This window comes from Azolla caroliniana, unplaced genomic scaffold (genome assembly GCF_043228905.1).
Source record: "Azolla caroliniana isolate FFs.n. ecotype wild unplaced genomic scaffold, voAzoCaro1.0.p SCAF_10, whole genome shotgun sequence".
Taxonomy (NCBI): Eukaryota; Viridiplantae; Streptophyta; class Polypodiopsida; order Salviniales; family Salviniaceae; genus Azolla; species Azolla caroliniana.
The window spans coordinates 7,106,011-7,132,862 of NW_028230445.1; the positions used below are offsets into that span (position 1 = coordinate 7,106,011).

At 42.8% G+C, this 26,852-nt stretch overlaps 1 protein-coding gene and 1 long non-coding RNA gene across 2 annotated transcripts; one reads left to right on the forward strand and one right to left on the reverse strand.

The window, feature by feature from the left end:
* Window positions 1-20,127: 20,127 nt before the first annotated feature.
* Window positions 20,128-23,031, reverse strand: LOC147858898 (basic leucine zipper 34-like). Its single transcript, XM_087325537.1, has 4 exons — window positions 22,322-23,031; window positions 22,153-22,243; window positions 21,661-21,787; window positions 20,128-21,130 (listed from the first exon to the last, which is right to left on the reverse strand). Exons 1-4 carry the CDS (start codon window positions 23,029-23,031, stop codon window positions 20,772-20,774), a joined length of 1,287 nt encoding a protein of 428 aa, XP_087181663.1. The 3' UTR covers window positions 20,128-20,771.
* LOC147858899 (uncharacterized) lies at window positions 22,991-26,060 on the forward strand. Its single transcript, XR_015530335.1, has 2 exons — window positions 22,991-23,130; window positions 25,958-26,060. It is a non-coding gene; the product is annotated as an uncharacterized LOC147858899 (long non-coding RNA).
* Window positions 26,061-26,852: the final 792 nt, after the last annotated feature.

Consider the following 26,852-nt stretch of genomic DNA (forward strand, 5'->3'; position numbering starts at 1 on the left):
CTCTCTCGCAAGGATGACCGATCTAATCAAGCCAAATCGAGGTGCTAAGCCACCGAGGCATATTTGCACCATCTCGTCATCATCGATGATGACATTGATCGAACCGAGGGTGACACATAGTTCCTTGATCTTCAAGATGTAACTTGTGATCGACATATCCCTCTGTTGCAGATTGTTTAGCTCCTGTCGAAGTTGGAGTTTCCGTGCAACTGTATTGGCCGCAAAGATTTTCTTGAGGTTTTCCCACACCTGTTTCGGCGTTTTTGCCTCTCTGATATATCCCAACATATGATCATGTATGCCTGATGCCAAGCAATACAACACACGGTTTGCAGCCTGCTCCCAAGCGGGATAGTCGGCGTGTGTTGGGTTGGGTTGCATTTCGTGAGCTCCTTTAATGTAGCTCCAGTAACCTTGCCCGACAAGGTATTGACGCATCTTGTATTCCCAAAATGGGAAGTTCGTTCTATCAAGATTCTCAGTGGGAAGAGCGCTTCCCATCTGAGTATTCATGATGATTTCTTCTCTGTTGATGAGCCGGTTCTATTGTTCGTCAACGTGTACCAGCACACAAGAAATGAGGAGGATGATTAAGCAATCACACGCTCTGATATGATGTAAAGAGGATGAGGGGCAAGAGTGGCTGAGATGCGGCGGAAGGGCAGCGGAAGGACTATGTGTGTGTGTGTGTGTGTGTGTGTGTGTGTGTGTGTGCACGTAAGGCAAAACAGAGAGAGAGAGAGAGAGAGCTTAAGACAGAGATAACTATATATTACATCCAACCAAAATACTTCCAACAGTAACAAGGTTACAAAGGGTTGGTTTAAATATCAACTAAACTAGGGCAAGGGCCCTTTTCTACTATTTACAAAACTAGATGGTATTTCCATGAGCTAGTGTGAAACCTATTTCTATGGGAAGTTGAGTTCGATTCTCAACAAGCTTGGACATGCCTCCGAATGAATCTTCCATTTCACTTTGTTTTGTTTGAAGTTTAGGACTTCTCGTTGATACCAATTTGTGAGGAATTGCTCTCGGCGACAATCGAGATCCATACTCAAATAGAAAGAAACAGAACAGAAAATAGAGATTGATACACTTACACAGGAATGAGACGACACCGTATGTTAACGTGGAAAACCTCTGGATGCAAAACCATGGAAGTTCGTAGACTCCGAATAGGATCACTATAGGAGAGAGGAAAGGTACAATAGAAGACTCAGAGATAACCACCTCAAGCTCTATATCTTCGCCAACTAGTAGTTACAACAGATACAAACTCTTCTCTCTGTCTCTGTCCCTCTGTCTTTGTCGCACCCTCTATACAGTAACTAGCAACTCGCACACTCAGTTTACAATAAGTTTTGCCCTAGTTATTTATACTCATATAACTTTCGGGCTATTTACAGCTATAGCCTCAACAGGCACATAGGAAACATATTTACCAATATGTCCTTGTTTTCTAGTTCCCACCAGACCATGTTGGATTCCTTCTAGATCCTTCTGTTCCGGCTTCCTTCCTCCAGCTCGTCCAATCCAGCTCATTCGGATCCCATCCGGAGGGACCGGTTTCCCAACATTTACTTGCCGACACACACCTCAACCGAACGGAGTAGCTGAACGAAAGAACCAACACATACTCGAGGTGGCAAGGGCGATGATGAATGAGAAACATCTGCCAAAATCGTACTAAGATGAAGCGTCTCTCACGGCTATCTATCTAATGAATTGGTGCACAACATTTGGAGTGTACGATATTACCCCGCACAAGAAGTTCTATGGAAAGAAGTCGAACCTATCCCATGTCAGGATATTTGGCTCTATCGCATTCGTACATATTCTCGACGAAAAGCGGCAAAAGCTTGATCCCAAGTCGTAGAAATGTACCCTCGTAGGGTACTCACTCGAACAAAAGGGGTATACATGTTTCAACCCCTCCACTAGGAAAGTATGAGTGAGTAGGGATGTCGTATTCGATGAGTCGGCATCCTGGTACACAATCGATTCACCTCCATCTGATCCAATCGAAACCAATTTCGATATAATAGACTCGGAGGAGGATGATCGACTAAGGCTCATGAAAGAGGAGAGTCCAATCTCGACCAAATTGAGTGAACCACAAGAGCCACCGAGCGACCACAACATGTCGCGGTTAAGTCCGAAATCGGACAAAGGAAAGGCCAAATGCCTGAGTACGAAGACTAAAATGGAAATGAATCGGCTCATCACTCGACAGTGAGTACGGTGGATTGGATGTTCCTATCATGTGGACACTAGGAGCCAAGAAAGTGTTCACGAAGACAAGTGAACCACCACGTCGCTCCACCCAAGGAAAGAATGCAGTTAGCCAATTCGGCTACAACTACTACATGGCATATCACTATGCTTTTATGATGAAGGTGGCGACAGTTCGGGAACCAGAAAACTTTTCTTAAGCCACTAAGGACCCGCGGTGGGTCGAAGCGATGACCGAGGAGATACAAGTACTCTCCAAAAATGAGACATGGGAACTCGTCCCCTCCACCCCACCAGAAGGCAATCAGATGCTAGTGGATATACAAGGTGAAACACAATGCCAATGGCACTATCAATCGGTATAAGGCCCGACTTGTGGCAATGATGACGAGACCTTTGACCCGGTGGTAAAGATGACAACCATCCGAACCGTGATTGCGCTTGCAGCATCAAAAGGGTAGCACCTCCATCAAATGGATGTCAAGAATGCCTTTCTTCAAGACGAGTTAGAAGAGGAGGTTTACATGTTACTTATTCAATCAAGTACTCCGTACATTTTTCACGTAATGTACGATTACATACGACACTCACCCCCACTGAACCTGCAGATCCTCCGGCATGTGCCAAAGTTTTCGGTGCTTGTTATCCGCCTTCATCCATAGTACGCTCCGTTTCTCCAGCTATGTGGACTTTATCTCTCCATTTTGAACATGTCCATTCCTTCCACCAAAACCATTGTCGCCATCCAATCCACCATATTCTTCATTCGTTCTTTGCATTGCCATGACCGGTTGTCATGGCTTCGTGTGCTCCTTTTGAGCATAACCCTTCACGTCTTCTACATATGCCACCTTCATCCCGACTGTCTCCTTGGTCAAGGCACTTCGACCCATCATTTATTCTTGTTCCTTGCCTTCCTCCCCAATTTTTGATCCGACTACCAACGTTGACTACCCCATGTAGTCCCTTCAACAAGTGCATGTCCACCTCATTGTTGTAAAATACTTGGCATAAAATACGCGTACAATATGCATTCTAAGTATTCTAACTTCTTTTTTTTAAATACTTAGAATACGTATTTTATAAATAAAGTATGTTAAATATGTTAAATACTTAGAATACGTTTAGAATACTTAGAATATGTTTAGAATACTTAGAATACTTAGAATACGTGTAGAATACTTGTAAAATACCTTAAATACTTCTTAAAATTTAAAGTTTTTTTTTTCAAAAAAAAGAAATTAGTTTTTGAAATGATAAATACTTGTTAAATATGTAGAATACGTCAAATTTTAAAAAACGTCAGTTCTAAAACGTAGAATACGTGTAGAATACTTCAAAGTATTCTAAAACGTACTCTAAACGTAGAATACCCATTTTTTAACAACTATGGTCCACCCCTAGATCCTTATGTGACCATACTTCATGTGACCATACCTCTAGATCTGGGTAGTGTAATCGACCAAAGACAAATCTTTTTGCCGGACATTGTTCAGCTCCTGCCTGAGCTGCAGCTTCCTAGCCGTTGTGCTGGCGGCGAAAATCTGTTTGAGATTCGCCCACGCATCTTTTGGCGTTTTGGCATCCTGGATGTAGCTAAGTAGCTGATCTCCGACACTGGACGCAAAGCAGTACATAACTCTACTTGCTACCTACTCCCAAGCCTAAAACTCCCTTTGTGTCGCATCCGGGGATGCATCGTTTGCTCCTTCGAAGTAGCTCTCGTATCTGTGTCCAAGCAAGTACTAATGCATCTTGTATGACCAAGATGCGTAGCTGCTCTTATTGAGCTTTTCTGTCGGAAGTGAGCTTCTCATACTTCTATCCATGTTCCTTCCTTTTCTTCTCCAGAAAACGAAATCTTTTATGTATGCTTGTTCGCGTGTCGGCTATAGAGGTATGCGAACACAACCGGCTCGGTCGGACAATAGAAAACAGACAGTTAGGAATACACAGAGTAGGAGAGAGAGAGAGAGAGAGAGAGACTAAGTGATCATATGAACAAATTCTAATATAAAAAAGACTCAGTATTTACAAATGTACTCATAGAGCACTTTTTATAAAAATTCTTCAAAAGGACTGACAAAAGTATTAACACGTACTTTAATTGCTCATTAACTAAGCCTGGCACTAATTAGCCTATAATAGGCCTATTTACTAAAGTAGGCATCTAGGCTCCCTAACGGTATGTTGAATTCCATCCAACTCGGCCAACCGATTTGGCTTACGACTTATTCAATCAATTCGGGCCTAGCCGATTGACCTATGTTGAGGTTGTCCACTCAACATTCAGCATCAAACAGAAGTTATGATGATCGAGATCACGCAACAACTCAAGGCATGGCTGGAGCAAATTCAACTCAGAGTTGCCGAGGCTGAACCACATCCGATAGGAGCAGAAATTGAACAAACTATCCAAATCGATCACCTGACAATGAGGAAGGTTGTGACACACTAGGCCTACAACAAGGAGTGCGCCAAATGGAGGTTGCTAATGCCAACATGCTCGAGGCCCAATCACCGATACAAAGGGGAAACAGTCAGAGGGACAAACATCCATTATCTCTATCGATACGGTGATGGGATTTCCGAATATTCCGGCAGTCACCATAGAACTCACCGCCATCTTGCAATATGGAACAAGCTTCGAGAGCCTAATGGAATGGTTAGGCCAACAAATGACATTTGCGGCCGGCCAATTGGCAAAAGCACATGACCAACAAGTAATAAATCATAAGGCCATGTACGGCACGACAACAATAGTCACAACAAGTCATTACGGCATTGAAATGCCGCCATTACAAACAACCCTACTTGAAGTCTACCAAGAGCTCGTAAAGGACATGGCATATCTCACAAGAGATTGCACAAAGGCAATGAACGCCTTGCAAGTAAGTGCACCAAGGGAGAAAAGCTTAAAAGGAGAAGAACGCTCAGTTCGACAAAGTTAAAACATGAACATAGGGAGCTCATCACCACGTTCGGCCAAAAGGAGGAACTGGAAAAGACATGGCAGGAAATCAAGGCCACCACAGCGAAATACAGGGCACAACTCAACATCCTTAAGAGTGACAAATACAATACGGAAACTAAGTTACATGTGCCCAACAATCTCAATCGGATGGATATTAACACAATTAAGAAATTGAAGGCCGAACATGAACATCAGGAGCTTCTCACCAAAGGCCGAAATGGGCATGGAAAGAATCCAGTGCATCATGGACACCCAGAAAAGAAAGACGCAACCAAAGAGTTTTGGACACCTTAGATGAAGGGGTGGAGAGATTGGTCGGCCTAGGCAGCTGAATTACAAACTTAAAAGGCCGACCAAGAAGATCGTGGTAAGGAAGACAAAGGGTTCTACAAGATGGATGAAAGAAGCATCAGCGGTGTGGGGCCAGACAAAAGACGAAGGAAGAGTAACACATGTAAATTATCTGATAAAAAGCAGTAACATTTTGACCTTCTTTTCTAACTGTTGTTTCATGCTTTCTATAAAAAGGGGCATACAACCTTGTAGAAGGTGTAATACAAATCTTGATTTGAGTACCTCTGTATCTATATTCATTTGAGGTTTCATTTCCATATATTGTGTATTGTGTAAGTCGATCAGTTGTACCAACTCAGGTTGAGTGGATAGTGTTTTCTTAACAATCGATCAATAGTACTATCTTCTATGTGATTTTACCTTTGACTGCATTTGTCTTAAAGTGTGTTGTGAGTAGTGCAACCTATTCTGTACTACCCATCCCTTCGACCACAAGACCTTGATCAGGGTATTTAGGTATTAAGTATCCAACCTATGTATACCGAGAGGGTATAACACAACAATGCAATCACACTCTACTGCGATAACCTCAGCAGTATTCATCTTGCTCGGAATCCAGTCTTTCATGCTCGAACAAAGCACATTGAGGTGCACCATCATTTCATCCGAGAATGTGTTATAGCGGGAGATGTCGACCTTCAACACATCAACACCAATCTATAGATAGTCGACATCTTTGCGAAAGCCATGAGCATCGACAAGCTATGGTGATATACTACAGGGCTTGGTCTTTTCGAATTTCCGAGCTTGAGGGCCAGTCAGCCGAACAAGTCATAAGAAGTGCCGAACAAAATGATACAGACAAAATAGAGGCAGCCGAAAAGCTGAAGGACCAGCCGAAGAATGGAAGATGCAAGGTCGCAAGGCGGAACAAGCTAAAAGCCAAAAGGGCCGAAGGCAAAAAGGCAAAAAGTATGAAGTTGGCACACCGAAAGTTGAGCTTGAGGGGGTATGTTGAGAATCAAACTCAACTCCAATGTGTCAACACTTCCTAACAATATGTATTAAAGTGTGAAGACAACACCACTATGTAACATAACTAATGTGTCATAAGGAGTTACATTTTATAACACATAGTTCTTGAGTTAGGTAAAGAGTCCCTCCATTTCCCAAGATTCTCTAGAGAGTGTGGGTGTTATAATGAGTGTGTAGAGAGAGAGGGAGTCACTTGATATATAAAACAGTCACCTTTGTCCTTTGTAATGGTTGGTGGTTACTGTTCTTGTGGTATATACACTTCTTGTTTTTTTATCTACCTTGTGTCTATTTTTCTCTCTTCACATACACACATACAAATGTCTAATCTACTTCCACACAATTGATATTTTATAGCTTGCACCTGAATATGCGAAGTCGATCATAGGTTTGTTGTATTCCCAACCATAGTGTCTGTGACACTTGAAGCTTAATTGCGTTCGACAGTGATAGATTTATAAGATATATTGTTTTCTGCACCACTTCGACCCAAAATTCTAGCCATAATTCAACATGTTGGAGCATTGCCATCACCCGTTCTTGGATCATCCGATTCAATCTTTTGGCTACACCATTTTACATCAGGATGTAGGGAACATTCCGTTGATGCATGATCCCTTTTTCAAATAGGTGCTTGATGACGGTTTTGGGGGTGTATTCTCCTCCATTGTCCGATTGTAGAGTCTTCACCTTGTAGTCGGATCAATTTTCGACTTCAGTCAACCACTGACAGAAAGTTTCGAGCGCTTTGTCCTTATACTTAATTGAATAAGCCCCTACTTTGTGTGTACAATCATCTACAAATGTGGTGAAGTACAGTGTGCTGCTTAGAGATCTTTCGAGCATCGGCCCACGTATGTCACTCTAGATTAGCTCCAGTGGCTTTCATAGCATCTCCCAGTGAGTGGAGTGTGAACTTTGGGTTTGTTTCTCGTATCGACAATGTTGGTAGAAGTTTGTCTCAACATGGTTGAGCTTCGGGATGTAGGCGATGGCCGAAAGTCGGGCTAGCATGCCGATGGAGATGAGACTCCTCTTTAGATCGGGTACGTGCCAGATGATTAGATTTCTATTTGGCAGTTGAATGGGAATTTCGCTTGTTCCGGCGATTCGGCACTCCTGCCCATTTCCGAGTTGAATTGAGCCGGATTCGACTAAATGGTTCGAGAACCATTCTTTATGGAGGGCCACGTTGTCACAGTATTCCGCATGTATGTGTCGAAAATGGGCCGGGACCACCGGGGTCTCGGACCAAGAAGCCAGTAAAGATCGGTTTCCGGGTAACTTCGCCCAAGCACGGTCCGGAGCCGGTAAAGGGAAGAGGGATTATCCGGATCAGTTTCCGGACAACTTCTTTGAAGTGCGGTCCGGGCACGTATCCGATCTGGACTGGTCCTCGGATCTCGGATGATGAGCACACAGGCTCAAATGTGTTCTCCATTCCGGAGCTACGCCGGATAGCGAACACTGAGCTCATGGGCTCACACACTCAGGTACGCATGCGCAAGCGAGAGGGAACGGAGATAAGAGCACGGGCAGAGACAGGGAAGACAAAAAATCTAGAAACAACGAGGTACTCTATTAATCTATATCAAGGGAATTACAACCATACTCGGTCGGCAACTGAGCTTTGAGATCCCGACACTCACACATGCAGACACTAGTGAGCCTCCGATCGGGAGCACACGGGCTACCAACACGAAACGGAGGCCTCACAACACAACAATAGAAAACAGAGAATAGGGAAAAAGAAATCTGCAGAGCTCTGTCCGGGTAGCACTTCATTCTCCAAAAGTGTAGATCCTCCAAAACTGTTCAAATCTCCCCTTTTTATAGTACAAAGGGGAGGTCGTTACATCATACATCAAGATAGCCGATTTTGCCTACAATTCCTTCCTCGTTTTCCTCCCCACACACTTTTCATTCCCCTCTTTATATGGGACATTAAAGTACCCATCTAAATCATACCGCCTAGTACTTATTAGTCCTAAAAATTTTACTATGTTTTATGTACATTGTAGACCTCATTCGTGTGCATCCTTCCACACCCCCATTCACACGCTCCCAACTCCCTTTTCTTCCTATGTTCGGAATCCTTCACGACATCCACCCCCACCAAACCGCACATGCTCCGATATGTGCCAATCTAGTGAAGTAGTGGGGATTCCGGCCTGTTCCTCACTCATCCTCCGTTGATCTATCGTCTAGCAGGTCCCCGTCCGGCTCCTCAGCCTCGTCGGCTTCCGCTTCCGTCTTGTGCCACTTCTTGAAACCCTTGATCTGTTTTCCCGTAATCGGCACTGCGATCCTTGTTCCATGTAGTTCAGCCAAGTGGTATATTGTGTTGTCGTTGGCGCTCACCACCACATACAACCCAAATCACCCCCTCACAAATTTTTGGGCCGATCGGTGCTGGTTGTCGAAGCTGCTGCCGTAAACAAGCACCCAATCGCCTTCCTCGATCTTCTTCGGTCAGAGTCGGTGCATCTAGTCAAACCAGCCCTTGTTCTTCTTCCTCGCCTCTTCCACCCTCATTGTTGCTTGTTCCACATCCTCTGGTCTTCACTCTAGTTGTCGGATCGGTATCGCTAGAAGTTCCTCTTGACTCACCTCGTCTGACCAGTCGATCGTCATCCATGAAGCCATCGTCCGCTCCACCAGCATGATCAGCTTCTGTCTGAACATGAGCTCGGTTGGCATATATTCGGTCACCGAACTATGCGTAGTTCGGTCCGCCCATAACGCGGAAGGTAGAAGTCTTGGTCAATTTCCGATTCACCCATCACATGCTCGCACTATCGCTTTGACGATCGGACCGTGACCGTGCTAGACCTTCCCATTGGCTTCCGGATTGTATGTCGTTGTGAGGGAAAGCTTAACCCCTAGTCGGTCAAATAGCTCCTCGGCTTCTCACACGTCCAACTCCCCTCGGTCAGCTACTATTTTCTTGACACACATGTACCGGCAAATCACGTCTTCGATCAGGAACCGTTATACAACCGCGGTCGTTTTGTTTGTTAATGCTCGACCCTCCACCTGGTTCATCAGGTCCTCTCATGCAAGCACTAGGTACCGCATCTACCCAACCCCCATTGGCATTGTCACTAAGTCCACCATCCATTTGAAGTGAATGGTCGGCGGGGAGGTTGGGTGCAACTCATCATGGTGCCGAATTCCGGAATGTACCTAGTAACTCTCGCATGTCGTCACGAAGTGGTGCACGTCACGATACATCCCCGGCCACCAGTACCCGGACGTTCAGGCATGCTCCATGAAGCTCTTCAGTTGTGTAGGTCGCCGCGTGTATCTTTCAATCGTGCTTCTTGTTGATCGGTCACTTGCCGTTCTTATAGAAGTCCATCAACATCAAGTTTATTTCTAATTCGTGGTCGATCAGTGCCACCACCGACTCCTTTACGTCCCCGATGCGGACAGGGGTCTCCGTTGTCTCTCTTGCCCAGTGTGGCTTCATGTAGTGACTATTGGGAAACTCTTGTTTCCATTGCCACCTCTTCGATGTGGGCCGCCTTCACCTCGACCAACTTCTCCTGCTCCGGCTCCGTTGAGAGCCGCTTTCTCTTCACGATGTCAATGATTGAGTCGTGGAACTTTTTCTTTGCGATTCCCAGCACTTCTCTTAACGAGAGTTCCACCCTATTGTCGAGGATCCGCTCCTTTAAGACCTTCCGCAAGTCTGTTGTCTTCTCGATCTCCGAGCTCAACCGGAAGCTTGGGAACTTCATTTTCTCTTTCTCTTGCGAGCCAGCAAGACCCAGTAATTTTTCTTTGGTCCGCTTCGGGTGTCATATCGGTTGGAGGGATAAGCCCCTCAAGCCTTCCCAACCCGCTTGTCTTCAATCAGAACCTCGTAGTTCTAGCACGTGGCTTCCACGAAGCCGGTTTTCTCCTCCATGGGATCGCTCCAACCGGTGACCTCTCAGAGAAGCCTTCCATTATAACCAACCAAAATCCGGTGCCCTTTTCTTTGCCTAACCGAATGCCGACCGAGGACGAGTATTGGATGGCCTCAACATGTCGTGTTGCAGATTCACCCTAGGTGGAATGTGTCATGAACATCATGGCTTCACCTAGACTTGAACCCAAGACCTTGTAATATATAATCAAAAACCCAACCATTAAGATAGCCTATTGTCATATAAAATAATAAAAGCTGACTTTTTGTAATATATTGATTATAATTGTCAAAACTCTAGAACATTCTAGAATATCCTAGAACATCTTAGAATATTCTAGGTCTAGAACATTCTAGAACATTATAGAAATCTCTAGGTTATTCTATCTTGAGCTCTCATCGCCTATCTTGTATCCATTGTCATTCTATCTTAATAGATCCATTCTTCTCTTATCATTTCGTTCCTTTCTTCTTGTGTTCTCTTTATATCCTTCTTCCATCACTCTAGCTTTTACTCTTGGTTTCTAACAATTTGATTCGAATTCTCTCGCCTTTATCCTATTCTATAAACATTAGGAAACCATGGTTGCTAGCAACTTACACGAAAATCTCGCCCTTGTTGTGAAAATGGAGAATCTGAAAACCAAGTTTGCATCGCTTGAATTATGTTGAGATACAAGCTCAACATTGGCTGGATCGGTGCGTAAACCAGTGCGCAACAAGAGGCCGGATCGGTGTGGAAACCGGGAGGGAATATATTTGAACAGATATTCCGCGAGGGAATATATTTGGGAGTTAGTGTAGGTGCTCCGTTATGAGCATTGAAGTACATGTCAGTACTTATATCAATCCATATGGACGTGTATAAAAGTGCTCCCTGAGCACATCCTATGTATAGAGAGTTTTTACACATTATTTTGAATTTAGTTTTCTTCTGTGTGTTTTTCCCTCTCTATCTCTCCGGCATACATCATGTCGTAAGCTCTCCATTAAACCTGTTGTTTCCTTCTGTTGGTATTCAGTGTGTCATATAGCTTCCGCACGTTACATTTTTTTATGGTATTAGAGTGCGAGGGTTGAGAACTTCTGCAGGCGACTTTTGCTTGAAACACACATAAAAAAAAACCTAATCTCGGTGAACAACAAAAAGGAAAAAATGGATAGAGGTATGGCTAGTTTGCTTCCAACTGAGAAGCTCGACAAAAGTAACTACGCATCTTGGTTGTACAAGATGTACCAATACCTACTCGGACATAGATATTGGAGCTATGTCGATGGAGCGAATGATGCAGCACCCGAATCGACACACAAAGACTTCCTAGCCTGGGAACAGTCGGCGAGTAGAGTTCTTTACTGCTTCGCGTCCTGTGTGAGCAAACAGCTCTTGAGCTACATTCAGGATGCAAGAACGCCGAAGGATGCTTGGGGAAATCTGAAAAATATTTTCGCCGCAAGCACCACAGCCAAGAAGCTCCAACTCCGACAGGAGTTGAGCAATGTGTGTCAACGCGACATGACGATGGCTGACTACACCTCCAAGATAAAGGATATCTGCGACTCCCTCACCTCGATTGATGTGAACGTTGAGGAGGGCGAAATGGTGCAGATCTGCCTCAGAGGATTGGCGTCGAACTTCGGAGCATTCCGAACTACTATTTGAGCAAGGGAGAATACGTCGTCGTTTTTCGACTTGCAGTCGATGCTCCTTGTAGAGGAGAATCACGCAGGTGCGTTGACAAGTACGCACGCTGACAGCAAGATGTTGTACACGGAGGGAGATAGGCCCCATGGTCGTGGTGGACGAGGCGAGTCGGTGCGCAATGGAGGCGGACGACGGGAGCAAGGAAGAAGGCATCGTGGTGATGCCGACAGCAATTCCGGACCCTCCAGAAGTAGGGGGAGTCGAGGAGGTGACGAGAACTGACAAGGGAAACACGCCGCGGAATGTTGGTATTGTGGCAAGAAAGGCCACAAGGAGAGCGAGTGTTGGAAGAAGCGTGCTGATTCGGAGAAAACCGGATCCGGATCCGGACCAACCAAACAAGGAAATCGGTAGTGGACACACTACGCCAAAGGATCCGAAAAAGTCGGAAAGGGGGCAGCCTTTGTGACAAGACACGAAGTGAACTCGATGAAGAAGATCACCCCAAAATCGGACGAAGTGTGGTACGTTGAGTCCGGAGCGTCAAACCATATGATGAACCATAAAGAGTGGTTCTCATATATGGAAAAACCGGAACAACCGGGAGTAGTTGCAATAGGAGATGACACTCCGCATCCGATCGTACATGTCGGTGAAGTTCCCCTCAGCCACGTCAGGCAAAAACGGAAGCTAATGAACGTGTTACACGTCCCGACAATTACGAAGAATCTGGTGTCGGTCGAACAGATCGTCAACCAAGGGATGCAAGTCCGGTTCACGCATCTCGGGTGCTTCATCGAGGAAGAAAGCCAACTTATTGCGCAAGGGCACAGAGATGGGAGGATGTTCATCCTCGACACCAATGACGTTGGCACCGCCATGTTCGTAAAAGGGCAAAAAATCGAGTCAGATATCGACTTGTGGGATAAGCGGATAAGCCACGTCAACTACCAAAGGTTTTAGGACCTACAATCGAAACAAGTTGTGTTCGGATTGCCGAAATTCAATTGTCGAAAGGCCCAAATTTGTGAAGCCTGCCAGCTAGGGAAGCAACACCGACTTCCTTTCCCCAACGAGCGTAATCAGAGCCGAAATAAGCTCGACTTCATACATTCAGATGTATGGGGACCGGCACAGAACGTGAGTCTTGGCAGGCGTTGATATTTCTTCTCCTTCATCGACGACTACACCCAGCACACATGGATCTAACTCATCGAGTGAAGTCTTCGACTGTTTCCGGAACCTCAAAAATCTTGTCGAAAGGTAAACAGGGAGGAAGGTCAAGTGCATGCGGTCGGATGGTGGAAAAGAGTACTTTTCCAGCCAATTCAACAGTTATCTACAACAAATGGGAATTCGGTGCGAATTCAGTTGCAGGTATACGCCGGAGCAAAACGGCATAGCCGAAAGGAAGAATCGGTCGGTTGTGGAAGCAGCGCGGGCAATGCTGGAAGAAAAGAGCATGTCCAAGTTCTATTGGGCTGAAGCGGTCCGAACCGTGGTCTACATCCAAAATCAGATCGGCGAAAAAGTGTTGGCACATGAGCTATATTTCGGAAGGAAGTCGAATCTACGACACTTGAGGGTTTTTGGCAGCATCGCGTATGTGCATGTGTCGAAGGGGAAGTGAAGGAAGTTGGATGCAAAAGCCGAGAATCTACGACACTTGAGGGTTTTCGGTAGCATCGTGTATGTGCATGTGCCGAAGGAGAAGTGGAGGAAGCTGGACGCAAAAGCTGAGAAGTGTATCTTGGTTGGTTACTCGGACAAACAGAAGGGTTATAAGTGTTATAACCCCCAAACCAAACAAGCTCGCGTAAGTCGCGATGTCGTGTTTGATGAGTTTGCGTCTTGGTATTTGCCTCCGACTCTGGACCTCAGCTCCAATCCGAGTTCTGAAAATGAGGTTAGAGAGACGGAGATGCCCCTTGATGAACACAAAGTTGGAACTCCTAAAGAGAGTCCGATCTCATTTCGGCTAAGTGGACCGAATGAGCGACTGAGTCAGTTTGACCAATCAAATGAAGAGCCGGCAAGTAGTGGAGACTCGGTTGTGCATTCCCAACGCAAGAAGCCGTAGAGACGTCTTACGCGCAAAGAAAAGGGAAAGAAGAAGATGCCGGAGTACGGCATGGATAGGAACGAGTCGGATCGACTCGAATCCGACTCCAAGAAGAGCGATAACAGGCCTTCAAGAGCGAAGCCCGCGTTGGCCAGAATGGCCTCAACATCAGCTAATGCACAATTACGCCAATCTACCCGCCAGAAGAACCCTGTTGTGTGTTTGGATACAACGAGTACATGGCGCATCACTATGCGTACATGACACGCGTAGCGGAAGTGCGTGAGCCGTAGAGCTACGTAGAAGCGGCAAATGACGCAAATTGGCGTGCCACCATGGAGGAAGAGATGAACGCACTTGCGGCGAATGAAACCTGGGACCTGGTTGACCCCCCCAAGGGTGTAAAGCCGATTTGCTACAGGTGGGTGTACAAGGTCAAGTACAACACCGACGGCTCGATCAACCGATACAAGGCCCGGTTAGTAGCAAAAGGCTACGCGCGGCAACAAGGCATCGATTATGATGAGACATTTGCGCCGACTGCGAAGATGACGATCGTCCGTGTTTTGCTTGCAGTAGTTGCGGCGAAGGGGTGACACCTACATCAGATGGATGTAAAGAATGCGTTCCTGCAATGCGAGCTTGAGGAACAAGTGTACATGATAAAGCCCCTTGGATTTCACTCCGGAACGAGCACTTCGGTGGTATGCCAGTTGAAGAAGTTCCTTTACGGACTAAAGCAAGCCCCGCGTGCCTGGAACGCGAAGATCACGCAACGGTTGTGTCGGATGGGATTTGCGACGTCCAAATCGGACTCTTCATTGTTTGTCCGGCAAGGTTGACTTTGCCCGGTTAGTATTTTACTTTATGTTGATGACTTGGTCATCGCCAACGTCGACCTAGGTGAAATTGACTGTGTAAAGCTCTAGCTTGCGGCATCATTTGATATGAAGGACCTGGGGGACCTTCATTACTTTCTCGGGATCGACGTGATCTGTACCCCCGAAGGCATACTGATCAGCCGGCATTACGCATTGAGTATGCTCTTCAAGTTCGGGATGACAGACTGTAAGTCTTTCTCAACTCCTCTTGATAGAACCGTGAAGCTTCGCCCCGACTCCGAAAAAGGTTCCGACAAATTGTCGGAAGCCTCATATACTTGACTATCACCCGGCCGGACCTCGATTACCAGGTCGGCTTGATTAGTCAGTCCATGGCGCGACCAACCGAGGAGCACCTTCAGTGCGCGCAACGCGTACTCAGGTACATCAGTGGCACTAAGGACCAGGGGCTACTATATCGGACCGGTACTGTCGCGCAACTAGTCAGCTATACAGATGCCAATTGGGCCGAAATGTCAGTGATTGCCGATCCACATCCGGATTCGCGTTCTCCCTTGGGAGCGCCGCGATCGCGTGGAGTAGCAAGAAGCATCCGATAGTTGCATTGTCGAGCACAGAGGCTGAGTATCGAGGAGCGGTTGTCGCAACATGCGAAGCCATATGGCTAAAGCGGCTACTTAAGGATCTGTAGGTGGAGATGTCCAATCCGACGACGATCTACCGCGACAACCTCAGCAGCATCCAACTTGCGAAGAACCCCGTCTTCCACGCCCAGACTAAGCACATTGAGGTGCACTACCACTTTGTCTACGAGCGTGTCCTCTCTAGTGAAGTCGAACTTCAGTATGTTCCAACAAATCGGCTGAACTCCAACATCTTCACCAAGCCCCTTGGTCTAGACAAGTTGCGGCAATTCTTGGGTGCGCTTGGGTTGCGGCACCTCGACGTGCCGAACTTGAGGGGGAGAGAAGTACCGCAAGACCATAGAAAGGAGCAGGAAAGGAGCGGAAGGGACCTCGACACCAAATCGGATGATGAATTCGATTTAGTATCAACTAAAGAAGCCGAAGGCGGATCCGCGGAAGAGTCTGGACGCGGACGAGAGGGCAACAGCCGATAGAAAGAGCCAGCGCCAGCCAAACATGGGGGAGATGAAGCCAACAAAGGCGAGAAGGCCAAAATTGAGGACGAATTGGAAACAACCAATTCAGACAAAAGCGGAGACAAATCGGAGACAGTTGATTCGGCTTGAATGTTTGATTCGGAGATGCCAAATCAACTGAAGGGCAAGCGGAAGAAAGGGCAGCCGAAGAGGCGCCAACACTCGCTCTCCTTGTGGCCTAGAACATTCTAGAACATTATAGAAATCTCTAGGCTATTCTATCTTGAGCTCTCATCGCCTATCTTGTATCCATTCTCATTCTATCTTAATAGATCCATTATTCTCTTATCATTTCGTTCCTTTCTTCTTGTGTTCTCTTTATATCCTTCTTCCATCACTCTATCTTTTACTCTTAGTTTCTAACAATTTGATTCGAATTCTCTCACATTTATCCTATTCTATAAACATTAGGAAACCATGGTTACTAGCAACTCACAAGAAAATCTCGCCCTTGTTGCAGAAATGGAGAATCTTAAAACCAAGTTTGCATCGCTTGAATTAGAGAATCATCATCTACTTGAAGATCTACAAAAGGTTACTATGGAGAAGCAACAACAACAAGAGGAGTTTACACGGCGGGTTCAATAATTAGAGTCGACAATTGTAGTTTTACAACAACAAAGAGTAGAAGGCCAAGGAATTATTAAGGAGCCCAAAATCAACCTCCCAACCAAATTTGATGGTTCGAGGGCGCATTTCCAGGGTTTCTTAATTCAAGTACAACTAGTAATTCAAATGCATCTCGCGCATTATCTGACGGATGCATCATGAGTCGAGTTAATGGGTACCTTATTGACTGGCATAGCATTATTGTGGTTTGCTCCATTACTAGAGACAAATTCTCCTCTACTAAATAACTTTGAGGAATTTATCAAAGAGTTTAAGGCTTGCTTCAAAGATACAGATGGTGCAAGAACAACAATCAACAAGATTTGTACACTACGTCAAGGCGATCAGACAACATCAACATATGCGACCAATTTTCATCTCATTGCAAGTGATATTCCTTCGAATGGACAAGCCTAATGGAGCAATTTCGTTCTGACCTTCGTAGTGATGTGAAAGACTTACTCCTTCCTTTCCCCGAGGATCCAAAATCACTTATAGAAGCTATATGGTGTGATAATCACCTTTTTATCGTCGATGTGAGTGACAACAACAAATAGCAAGATTGACAAGATTCACACCGACTTATGCATCAGTAATGGCGCAATCATCTCCAAGAAAAACATATAGCCACATCCCAACTCCAAGGCAAACATGTCATCCTGTCCCAATGGATAGTCCTACACCCATGGAGATTGATATGATCAAGCAACGAGGACCGTTGTCAAACAAAGAGAAGCAACAACGTCGAGCAAACCGTTTGTGCTTATATTGTGGAGGTCCAAGACATATAGTCATTCATTGCCCATGCAAGACGAGACGTCAAGTAAATCAAATTCACTATGATAATAAAAATGAGTCCCACATTTTAGAAACAACTAGTGGTTCTAATATTATGAATAATCCACCTCTATCTAATAAGTTTGAAGTCCTAAGCCAATTAGGAGAGGAGTTAAACGAATAAGTCCGGCAAAAATAGGAGTCATTTGGTTGGACAACCCTAGATCGGTACAACCTCGTGTAGGTTCCATCTTTTCCAAGCATGATAATAAAGTCTTTTCAGCCCAAGTACAAGTTAGAACACCAAGTTGTCAACTTCAGGTCCAAGCTCTCTTAGATACCAGGGCCAATCCTTTTTTCATGGATAAAGATTTTTCCCAAGAACACCAAATACTCTTGCATAAACTTCTTTGCCCAGTTTCTGTAGTCGCGATTGATGGACGTCCCATAACTTTCGAGAAGATATTCGAAGAGTCTGAACCAATGCACATACTCTTAGGTGATTGAGGATGTGTAATTTCCTTTAACATAATTTGTAACCCCGAACATCCAATTGTCCTCAGTTTGCCATGGTTCAAGCTACATAACCCAGTAATCAATTGGAGGAGGCAGGAAGTTCTATGTCCTCCAGCTGAAAACATCATAGCCAAGGATCAAACCCAAGATTTTGCTCTTAAAAAATATAGTTCTACCAATGCACCATCTCCTAAACAAGATAATTGTTTTCATCAAATTTCAACCATCACATTGCAACAATTATGCCAAGTAAGAGGAAAGGAGGAACTTTTCTTATTTGGAATATTGGTGACTCCTTCTAATGCCACTCAAGGGAATTCAAACATCCAAATTCCCAAAAAGTATCAAGAATATGTTGTGTTTTCAAAAAAGTCAAAGCTAGTGTACTTCCAAAGCATTAGCCATACGACTGTCCCATTTACCTACAACTAGGAAAAGAGCCATTGTGGGGTCCAACCTACAATCTCTTGAGGTTCTTCGAGCATACATTAGAGGAAAATCTTGCACATGGGTTTATTCGACATTCAAAGGCTCGAGCTAGTGCTCCTATCTTTTTTGTGAAGAAAAAGGACGGCTCACTTTGTTTGGTCATGGACTATCAGGGATTAAATAAAGTCACCATAAGAAATAGGCATGCTCTACCTTTACCTTTAATCTCCAAATTGATCACATTGGTTAGGCAAAGCATTTTACAAAATTTGATCTAAGGGGTGCATATAATCTTGTTAGAATTCGACTGGGAGATGAGTGGAAAACTACATTTCATGCTCAATACTGTCATTTCAAGGATACAATCAGTTTTTCAAGCTCACAAATGCACCCATAGTTTTTCAACATATGGAAAATGACATTTTCTAGGATTTTCTAGATATCTTTCTCATCATCTATTTAGATGATTTGTTGATTTACTCTAAAACTCAAGAAGAGCATGATATACATGTGCGAAAAGTACTTGATCACCTAAGAAAGTATGGTCATTATGCCAACTTGAGAAGTGTAGTTTTGACTCCAAACAAGTCGAATTCTTGGGTTATACTATTTCATCCAAGGGTATCTTCATGGATCCAACAAAAGTCCAAACAATATTAGAATTGCAACCCCCACATATCTGTCTGATATCCTATATCTAGCTCCATGTCAAGCCAATTGATAGCCGACTCTTTTGTTGATCGACTCCCAACTAATCTGACTCTCTAACTCATCTCATTCGAAGGAACCAATTATCCCAACACTAAGTAGGTTTTTTAGCTAATATTTATTGAGAAAATCTTAAAGATACATATTTTTTATTATGGGGATGAAAATATTACCATTTATGGTGCACATTCTTGTCGGTCTTTAATTGAGATTACATTCTCATAATCCCTAAAATTGTCAAAATATGCAAATTACATGCATTTTTTGCATAGTTAATTAGTTATGTCAAGGACACAATTAATTGTTCCCTTTCCCATGCTTTCACCCACTCAACTAAAAGTAACATTCACATCGACTCCCATCTTAGCTCATATTTGATCCCAAAAACCCATTTACCATTGAGGTGGGTGCGCATCAGACTTTGCATTGGGGAGTATCCCCAATCTTTTGCCCATAATCTGCAAATCCAGCAACGCAAAGCTATGCATTTCATTTCAATTTGAAGCAAAATAATTTTGATGATATATTTGTTAGTCCTATAAACATCATGCTCTACACTTATGAACACAATGCAACACAATTCACCTATATTGATAAATTCTATGCAAGTTACAAATATCACATCCTTCCATATCACCATAATTTATGTTTATTGGATACCATCATTCAGCCAATGCACATTGACTATAAGTAAATCTTTACAATCAAAGAAGATTTGTCGACTAATAATAATGATGATGATGATGAATACACATGCAAGGTGACTGCTTTTAGTAGATTTTGCGAACAAAGCCTAGCAAGTAAAACAAAGGAGTTGCATCCTCTTCAAGTTCACTTGACAAGGTCAAGAAACGTCATAACATTTCAATTAATTTTAATTGCATGTAATTTTCGGTGCAACGCCAGTCTAATTATCTGCCTATTTATGCAGTGAATAACCCATTGCGGAGGAGTTTATGCATAAATATTAGGTGGCTGCCCAACTTAAGTAATAACAAAAAAGTCACCTTGCAAAGGATTTCCTATTCCTCCATTTGATGACAAAGTCACCTTGCAAATGAGTTTACACATGCACTCGCAAAATGACAAATTGTAAAGTCTTTTTTTCAAACAAAAACAAATAACAGGACTTAGGTTTGAGGTTCAGGGTTTAGGGTTTTAGCTTAGGTTTTGAGGATTAGGTATATAGTTTATGTTTAGATTTTACGGGTTAGGGTTTAAGGCTTAGGTTTGGGTTTTGGGCTCAATCTCTTAGAGTTTAGGGTTTAGGACCTAAGGATTAGACTTTAGGGGTTAGGGTTTAAGGCTTAGGTTTAGATTTTGGGCTCAGTCTCTTAGAGCTTAGGGTTTAGAGAAAGCAGCGGTTGGTAACTTCAGTTAGCAACTACCTTTACGCACTGGTTCAGAATGAAAGCACTTGATGAGATGAAACTTCTAGAAGAGCGACGAAGATGGTCAGCATGATGAATACGGCTACTTGCCACCAAAAAAACTCGCTACTCACAAAACCTAAATACAAGTGCAATCGTATATACTATGGATCAGCCTGAATCCACTTGTCCACATGAAGGAATCATATTACACTAGATGATGCCGATCTGTTGTTAATATCCACTTCTAATGAGTTCTTAGGGGTCACATTCGAGAATCCACCTTCCCTTGATCCTTCTTCATTATTTGAGGCAGGAGTAAGAGAGATGTTTTTCATCATACCCATAAGTGAGTCGTGAGAAAAGATAGGGGGTGTTCTAATTGAACTGTTGGGGCTGGTGTTTTGTTGCATTTGGATACTGAAATCCAGAGGCAATGAAGAATGCCGATGTATAGGCCTCTTTGGGATCTGTTGCTTCTGTTTTTGCTGTTGGTGTATCACTTGAAACTCGCACACCTTTCGCAGCCTCCTTACATCCTTCATCAATGTCTCATTTTGAGCTGCATTTTTAGGAAAACCAAAAAACAAGAAGCCAATACTCTTTCATAACTGCCAATCACATTCCAAATGAAAAAATAAACTGACTTTTAGATCACACAAAAACTAAAGACAAGCAAACCACCCCTTCACTTTCTGGATATTTACCAGAATGCTCTAAGGTTTCCAAAATTGGCAGAATACCCCTAAGCAGTAAATTTTGTACTATCGCGGGGTACGCTAGAGATTTTTGAAAACTTTGGGGCTTTCTTATAAATGTCCAAGGGGTAATTTGGTGCTTTTTCTTGGAAAAGAAGCATGCCTTTCCCTAGGTAGGTAAAAAGAGAAACCAATGCTGCAAATCTACAAAACCAAGAAAACATGCATTTTCAGGGTAATTTGGTGCTTTTTCTTGGAAAAGTGGTGTGCATTTCCCTAAGTAGGTAAAAAGAGAAACCGATGCTGCAAATCTACAAAACTGAGAAAACATGCATTTTTCGAATATTCAAAACAGAGAAAAAAACAATGACACTACTTAAGATAGATAGCTTACAATCTTTGATGTTTTTCTCTTGTAGGAAGAAAGTGATTCGCTGCTTCAATGTACTGTTATCCAAATTTAAAATTGCCTGCTGATGCTTGAGATAAAGCACCTGTCTGGATAGTGAAGACACATCCATCTATACATACACAAACATGCAGGGTGAAACTTTCATATCTTTCCTTAATAGCAATTAACTCCCATGCTTCGATGCAACATGTCAATTAACTGGCATGCTTAAATACAACATTACATGACCTTACTTCTTAGATGAAATATAGAATGACTTGCAATACTTGCTTATTAGGTGCAATATAGCAAGTATGTCTTGCATATTAAATGCAAAGAACCACAGCTTGGCATCTTAAATGCTATATAGCATGACTCACATCTTAAGTTCTATACATAGCACAACTCGCATATTAATAGCAATGAATTATCATTCACAAAACATCAACCCATTTTTCACCACATGACAACATGACCATAGTAAACTATACAAACCTGTAAGGCATTGACTATCCTCTCAAGTTCCGCAATATACTGAAGTTTCCTGACTCGAGAACGCTGAGCAGATTGCCGATTGGACATCACTCTATAAACAAGTAAACAAGTAGATTAGATCAACAGAAACTGAATATGGGAAGAATTGAATTTTGATTGTCAGAATTACCGCTTTGTCTGCTTGGGATCTAGATTCCCTTCATCATGGTTAGGCATGGATGGAGATCCCCCCATTACGCCACCATGTAGAAATAACTCTCCATTTGTGACTGTGTCAAACTCTGGCCCAAAGTTTAATTGATCCTGTGAATTTCCAAAGGTATTCCTGACAACATTTGTCTTGTTTGCATTAGAGATATCACACATGGAGCTTGTAGATTGAGTTCTGGCACTGATAGGGAGGTTCTGTTGATCTTGCAGCTGTTGTATCTCATCCAAAAGGTCTGTCAATTGGTCACCATCTTCATTCACTGACTTTACACATGCTGTATCCGCGTTGCATTCGGATTCATCCTCTTCAGCAATGTTACTAAACCTATACAAACTCCGCGGGTTTTCTAGATACGTAAATGAGTCGCTGGCACTCCGCCTATGGGAGCCTCTGGAGCCTCTTTTATTAGAAATTCCCTGGGAATCTTCTAATAGCTCATTTAGCCAAAAGAGATTCTCCCGGAACTCGGTACTATGAGACGCAGGGTTTCCTTTATTCTGATGTGAGCTTCCCATTCGGTTTCCATTAATGGGACTGCTATAAGAAGCAACTTCGACATCCGATACTGATGGCCCCCTGTTTACAGGAAATTTGGGAGGAAGGCGGGGAATGTTGCTCATGAATCCTCTGGAGATTCCATGGTTATCCCCTTCTATTATCTGTGCCATGAAGAATGCCTAAATCTATTTATGATACAGAGAACTTTGACCTTCCCAAATGATATGATGAGCTGTATAAATATACCTCCTGCAAAGCACTTTGCCATAGTCAGATCCATATGCTGCCATATAGAATACTCCATGTGGAGTCAATAAATAAGTATATGCAGACATGGTCTTATACTTTAAAGCACAATTATAGTTTCTGATTAGAAGTCGGTTATCTAGATACATGGAGATCCTACTCTTTAAAGAGACAGCATTAATAATCAAATTTTCCTTTAAATCAACATATGTAAGTCGTATTTATGGAGAAGAAAAAGGAGTTTGTTATTATTATTATTACATAGAAATCTTAAAAAACAGACTATGCTCAACCTTTTAGAAAACTCAGCTTTTTAGCTAAATTTAGAAAGGAGATGTCACATGGAAACCTATTCCAATGTTCTGGGAAGGATATAGAAACTGTGATTTCTTCAATGTCTTTTTTATAGTACAAATACAACAGATAGTAAGATCTTGGCTTATGGAATTACACTATCAATAATGCATAGAGATATTTACCACTACAAGGGAAGACAGTTATGAAATTCTGATACTTTATGAACTAAGTAACTGAAAGAATGCATAATTAATAAAGTTATAAGGCATTTCATTCAAAAATTATATTTCATAAAGTTGTGTCCACTTTGTGTGCAAAATGGTGTCAACTTCCTTGTTCAGAAGCTACATTTGAAACTATCTTAGGGAGTCCAAAATCTCAAGCAGATGTTTCTTCATTTATATAACATTTCTCTGGTGGTGAAATTTTAGATAAATTAGCGGTTTGACTGGAGTTTTACCACACTCTGGAAGTTCCCAGGACCTCCCTCTCTGCCACAATTTCCCTAATAAAGTAATAATACTCTCATTGGGAATTGATAGCCAAACATTTAGCCACAAAATCACATGATGATCAACTGTTCTGAACAATAAAGCATCATGATGAAAGAGAAATATGCAGATCATTGCACGGTATCTCTACACATTAGGTTTTGGGCCAATAAAGTTTTAGGCCCTTCAAAGAATTAAAAAATACATATTGAAATTAAGGAAAATGCCTTGAGAACTTCTCCCAATGCCCAGTGATATTTTATGATTACCATAGAAAAATGGCAAAAGAAAATTTCTTTCATTCAACTAGGCCCAAGACATCTAGAAATCATATGCAAAAGAACATGTTGTACAATATTTGGCCATGCATGAGAGCCTGAGGAAATATTTTACTCAGCTCACACTAGAGACTCTTCACACAAGATGAAGAAAAACCCAACACAGATCTAAGTTCGACTATTATCGTAATTACATTATTCCTCAATATTGGCTACAAATTTAGCCGTACAAGATCCCATCATAATCTTGCAGATCTTTGGAAGTTCCACAGATGCCCAAACTCACTCCAGGCACCCATCATGCCCAAGAGGGTGAGGCATTCCATCACACATATGTGCACAAGTTCACACAAATTGAAAATAGAAACATAATCTACCAGCACTGGTTGACTAACATCTCTATCTTCAGCAAATCTAGTATGGGTTACATACTACCAACCAAACATTTATACATTGTCATCTTAAAGAGTTGCTTTGCCACCAAGCCTCAGCAGCTTACTAATCTACTGCACAAATGGCATTACGCTGACACCCACTGATCAACTACTGGCATAATGTTTATGCCTCAGTTCAGGCCTATGGCATGGAGCGGCAAAACTCAACCTCCAATTGCAATCTCATCTGTGGAATCATATGGAGGCAATTTGGTTATGGCATCTCCTAATGGAATTATTGTGTTCACAATCTGGGCCACTATTCTAGGTTGTGAATATCAAAACCACACTTCAGCTGGATACTCGACTTTGACTGGCTAGGTCACCTCAATAATATCCAGCAGCAATTTCACGAGGACATGAGCTAGAGTATAAGCTTACTTAAATGAAGGACTTCTCCGAAGATTAAAAGAATGAAACCTAGTACCAGGCCTGGAAGAGATTTTACTTACAAACTTGAGGACCTTATCTTCTTTACATTTATGGCATCATGGAACCAAGGAACCCTTTTAAGATAAAATTCGTTGGGTGTTGTGATATTTACTATCACAAATCCTTGGCTACTACCATCTCGAATTTTCCTCCTCAAATCCAATAGATTCTTTCCTTTTCCACCATCCTGTTAAAACCCCAATTACACAGCACGAAATCCAGTGTTTCAGGCCACACCAAACACAACAAGGTACAATACTAGTATTTTTGGGAGCGTGCGATCATTGGAGATCTTGTCACCTATTGTCACTCTGTAATTGTTTGGAGAACTTCTTCTCACATACTATATATCCTATTTCTGATTATGGCACCAAGATCTTCGCCACAGAGATACAATCAATGAGCTTAGAGACCCATCTTCAACTACTCCCCATTGGTAGTCACTGCTTTTGAGAGGATGTTAGTAGTCTTAATGCCACATCATCAACGGCAGGGCATGATCTATAAAGTCCCTTCTATATTCCTGTAGATAATAACCTTGCTTTTCTGCCAAATCAAGTAAATCCTTGTATAAATCATATGATGCACTCTTTATCACCTGTTGGGCTGCTCAGATGCTTCTAGCTTGTCTATATCTTTATCTCCCTTATTCATTCTGTTATATGTGCTTATCTTACCTTTTCATCTTTTCATTCCTTTATTATTTTCACCTCTTCAGGTGAATGGTTAATTATACATGGATAAATTACTGATCTTTGTTATGATCACTGGATACACAGCCACACTTCGAGATGTGAAGAATAAAGATCTAGAAGCAATATACTCTAAATCAATTGCATGTGAATTTACTGAGGAAAAACATTAAATCGAAGAGAGAAAACATACCTATGGAGAGAGAGAGAGAGAGAGAGTTTTGAGGGCACTGCTCTCTGTTAGGTTTTTATCTCTCCCACATGCGCGTTTTTTCTGCCTTTCTTTTTCAAAAACCCAAGTTGAAAGACTAGTTGCTCTGTTCCAGAAAACCCTAGGATAAAAACTAGGGTGAATAACAAACAGTAAAAATATAAACACCGGACAAAACTGGTCGAGAAAATGTTGTTTTTTCTTAACAGGAAATCGGACACTGAAGGCTATATATGCTCCAGCAACAGCTAGGGATTTCTGCAGAGAGACCAATATGGGCTTTCTCTACATACATATATATATATATATATACATGCTCTGTTCTGTTGTTCGTCATCGTTTCATCGTCTTTCTTTTAACCTGTCTTCGTTCTTCTTCGTATATATATAGTCTTTATAGATTTTGGTGGGTTTGAATATCTTAATTGGGATTTTAGGGCTTACAACTAACTGAACAAAAAAAGGAAGAAGAAATTGGGGGGGGGGAAAGAGAAGAGAAGAGAAGCATTAAGCTCTATATACTGAGTCCTGACTGACTGTCTGTCTGTCTGTCTGTCTGTCTGTCTGTAGCCAGCCCATTAGAGAGAGAAAGACAGGCAGGCAGGCAAGACACAATAAATACATATCCTTGTGTGGCTTAGAGAGAGAGAGAGAGAGAGAGAGAGAGAGCTTTCATGTGATGATGATGGGCAGAGGATCACTTTTGTACATTGAATTCCATGTCATCACCATCACCATCTCCATCTCCATCTCCATCTCCATCTCCATCATCATGTACATAGCTCTTCTTCTTCTTCTTCTTCTTCTTCTTCTTCATTCATGCACATGTTTATTAAAACACCACCACATTTAGGAAACATTCTCCATTTTTGTCCACCCCCCTCTTCACTTTGGCCATGGCACCTCACACA

Bases quoted from the DNA above. Each gene is read 5' to 3' on its own strand.
- LOC147858898 (XM_087325537.1), bottom strand. From the start codon at position 23,031: ATGGCACAGATAATAGAAGGGGATAACCATGGAATCTCCAGAGGATTC. The intron at 21,788-22,152 runs GTTTGTATAGTT...GTGTATGTATAG, and splicing joins GGATAGTCAATGCCTTACAG to ATGGATGTGTCTTCACTATC. The intron at 21,131-21,660 runs GTAAGCTATCTA...CTAAAAATGCAG, and splicing joins AGAGAAAAACATCAAAGATT to CTCAAAATGAGACATTGATG.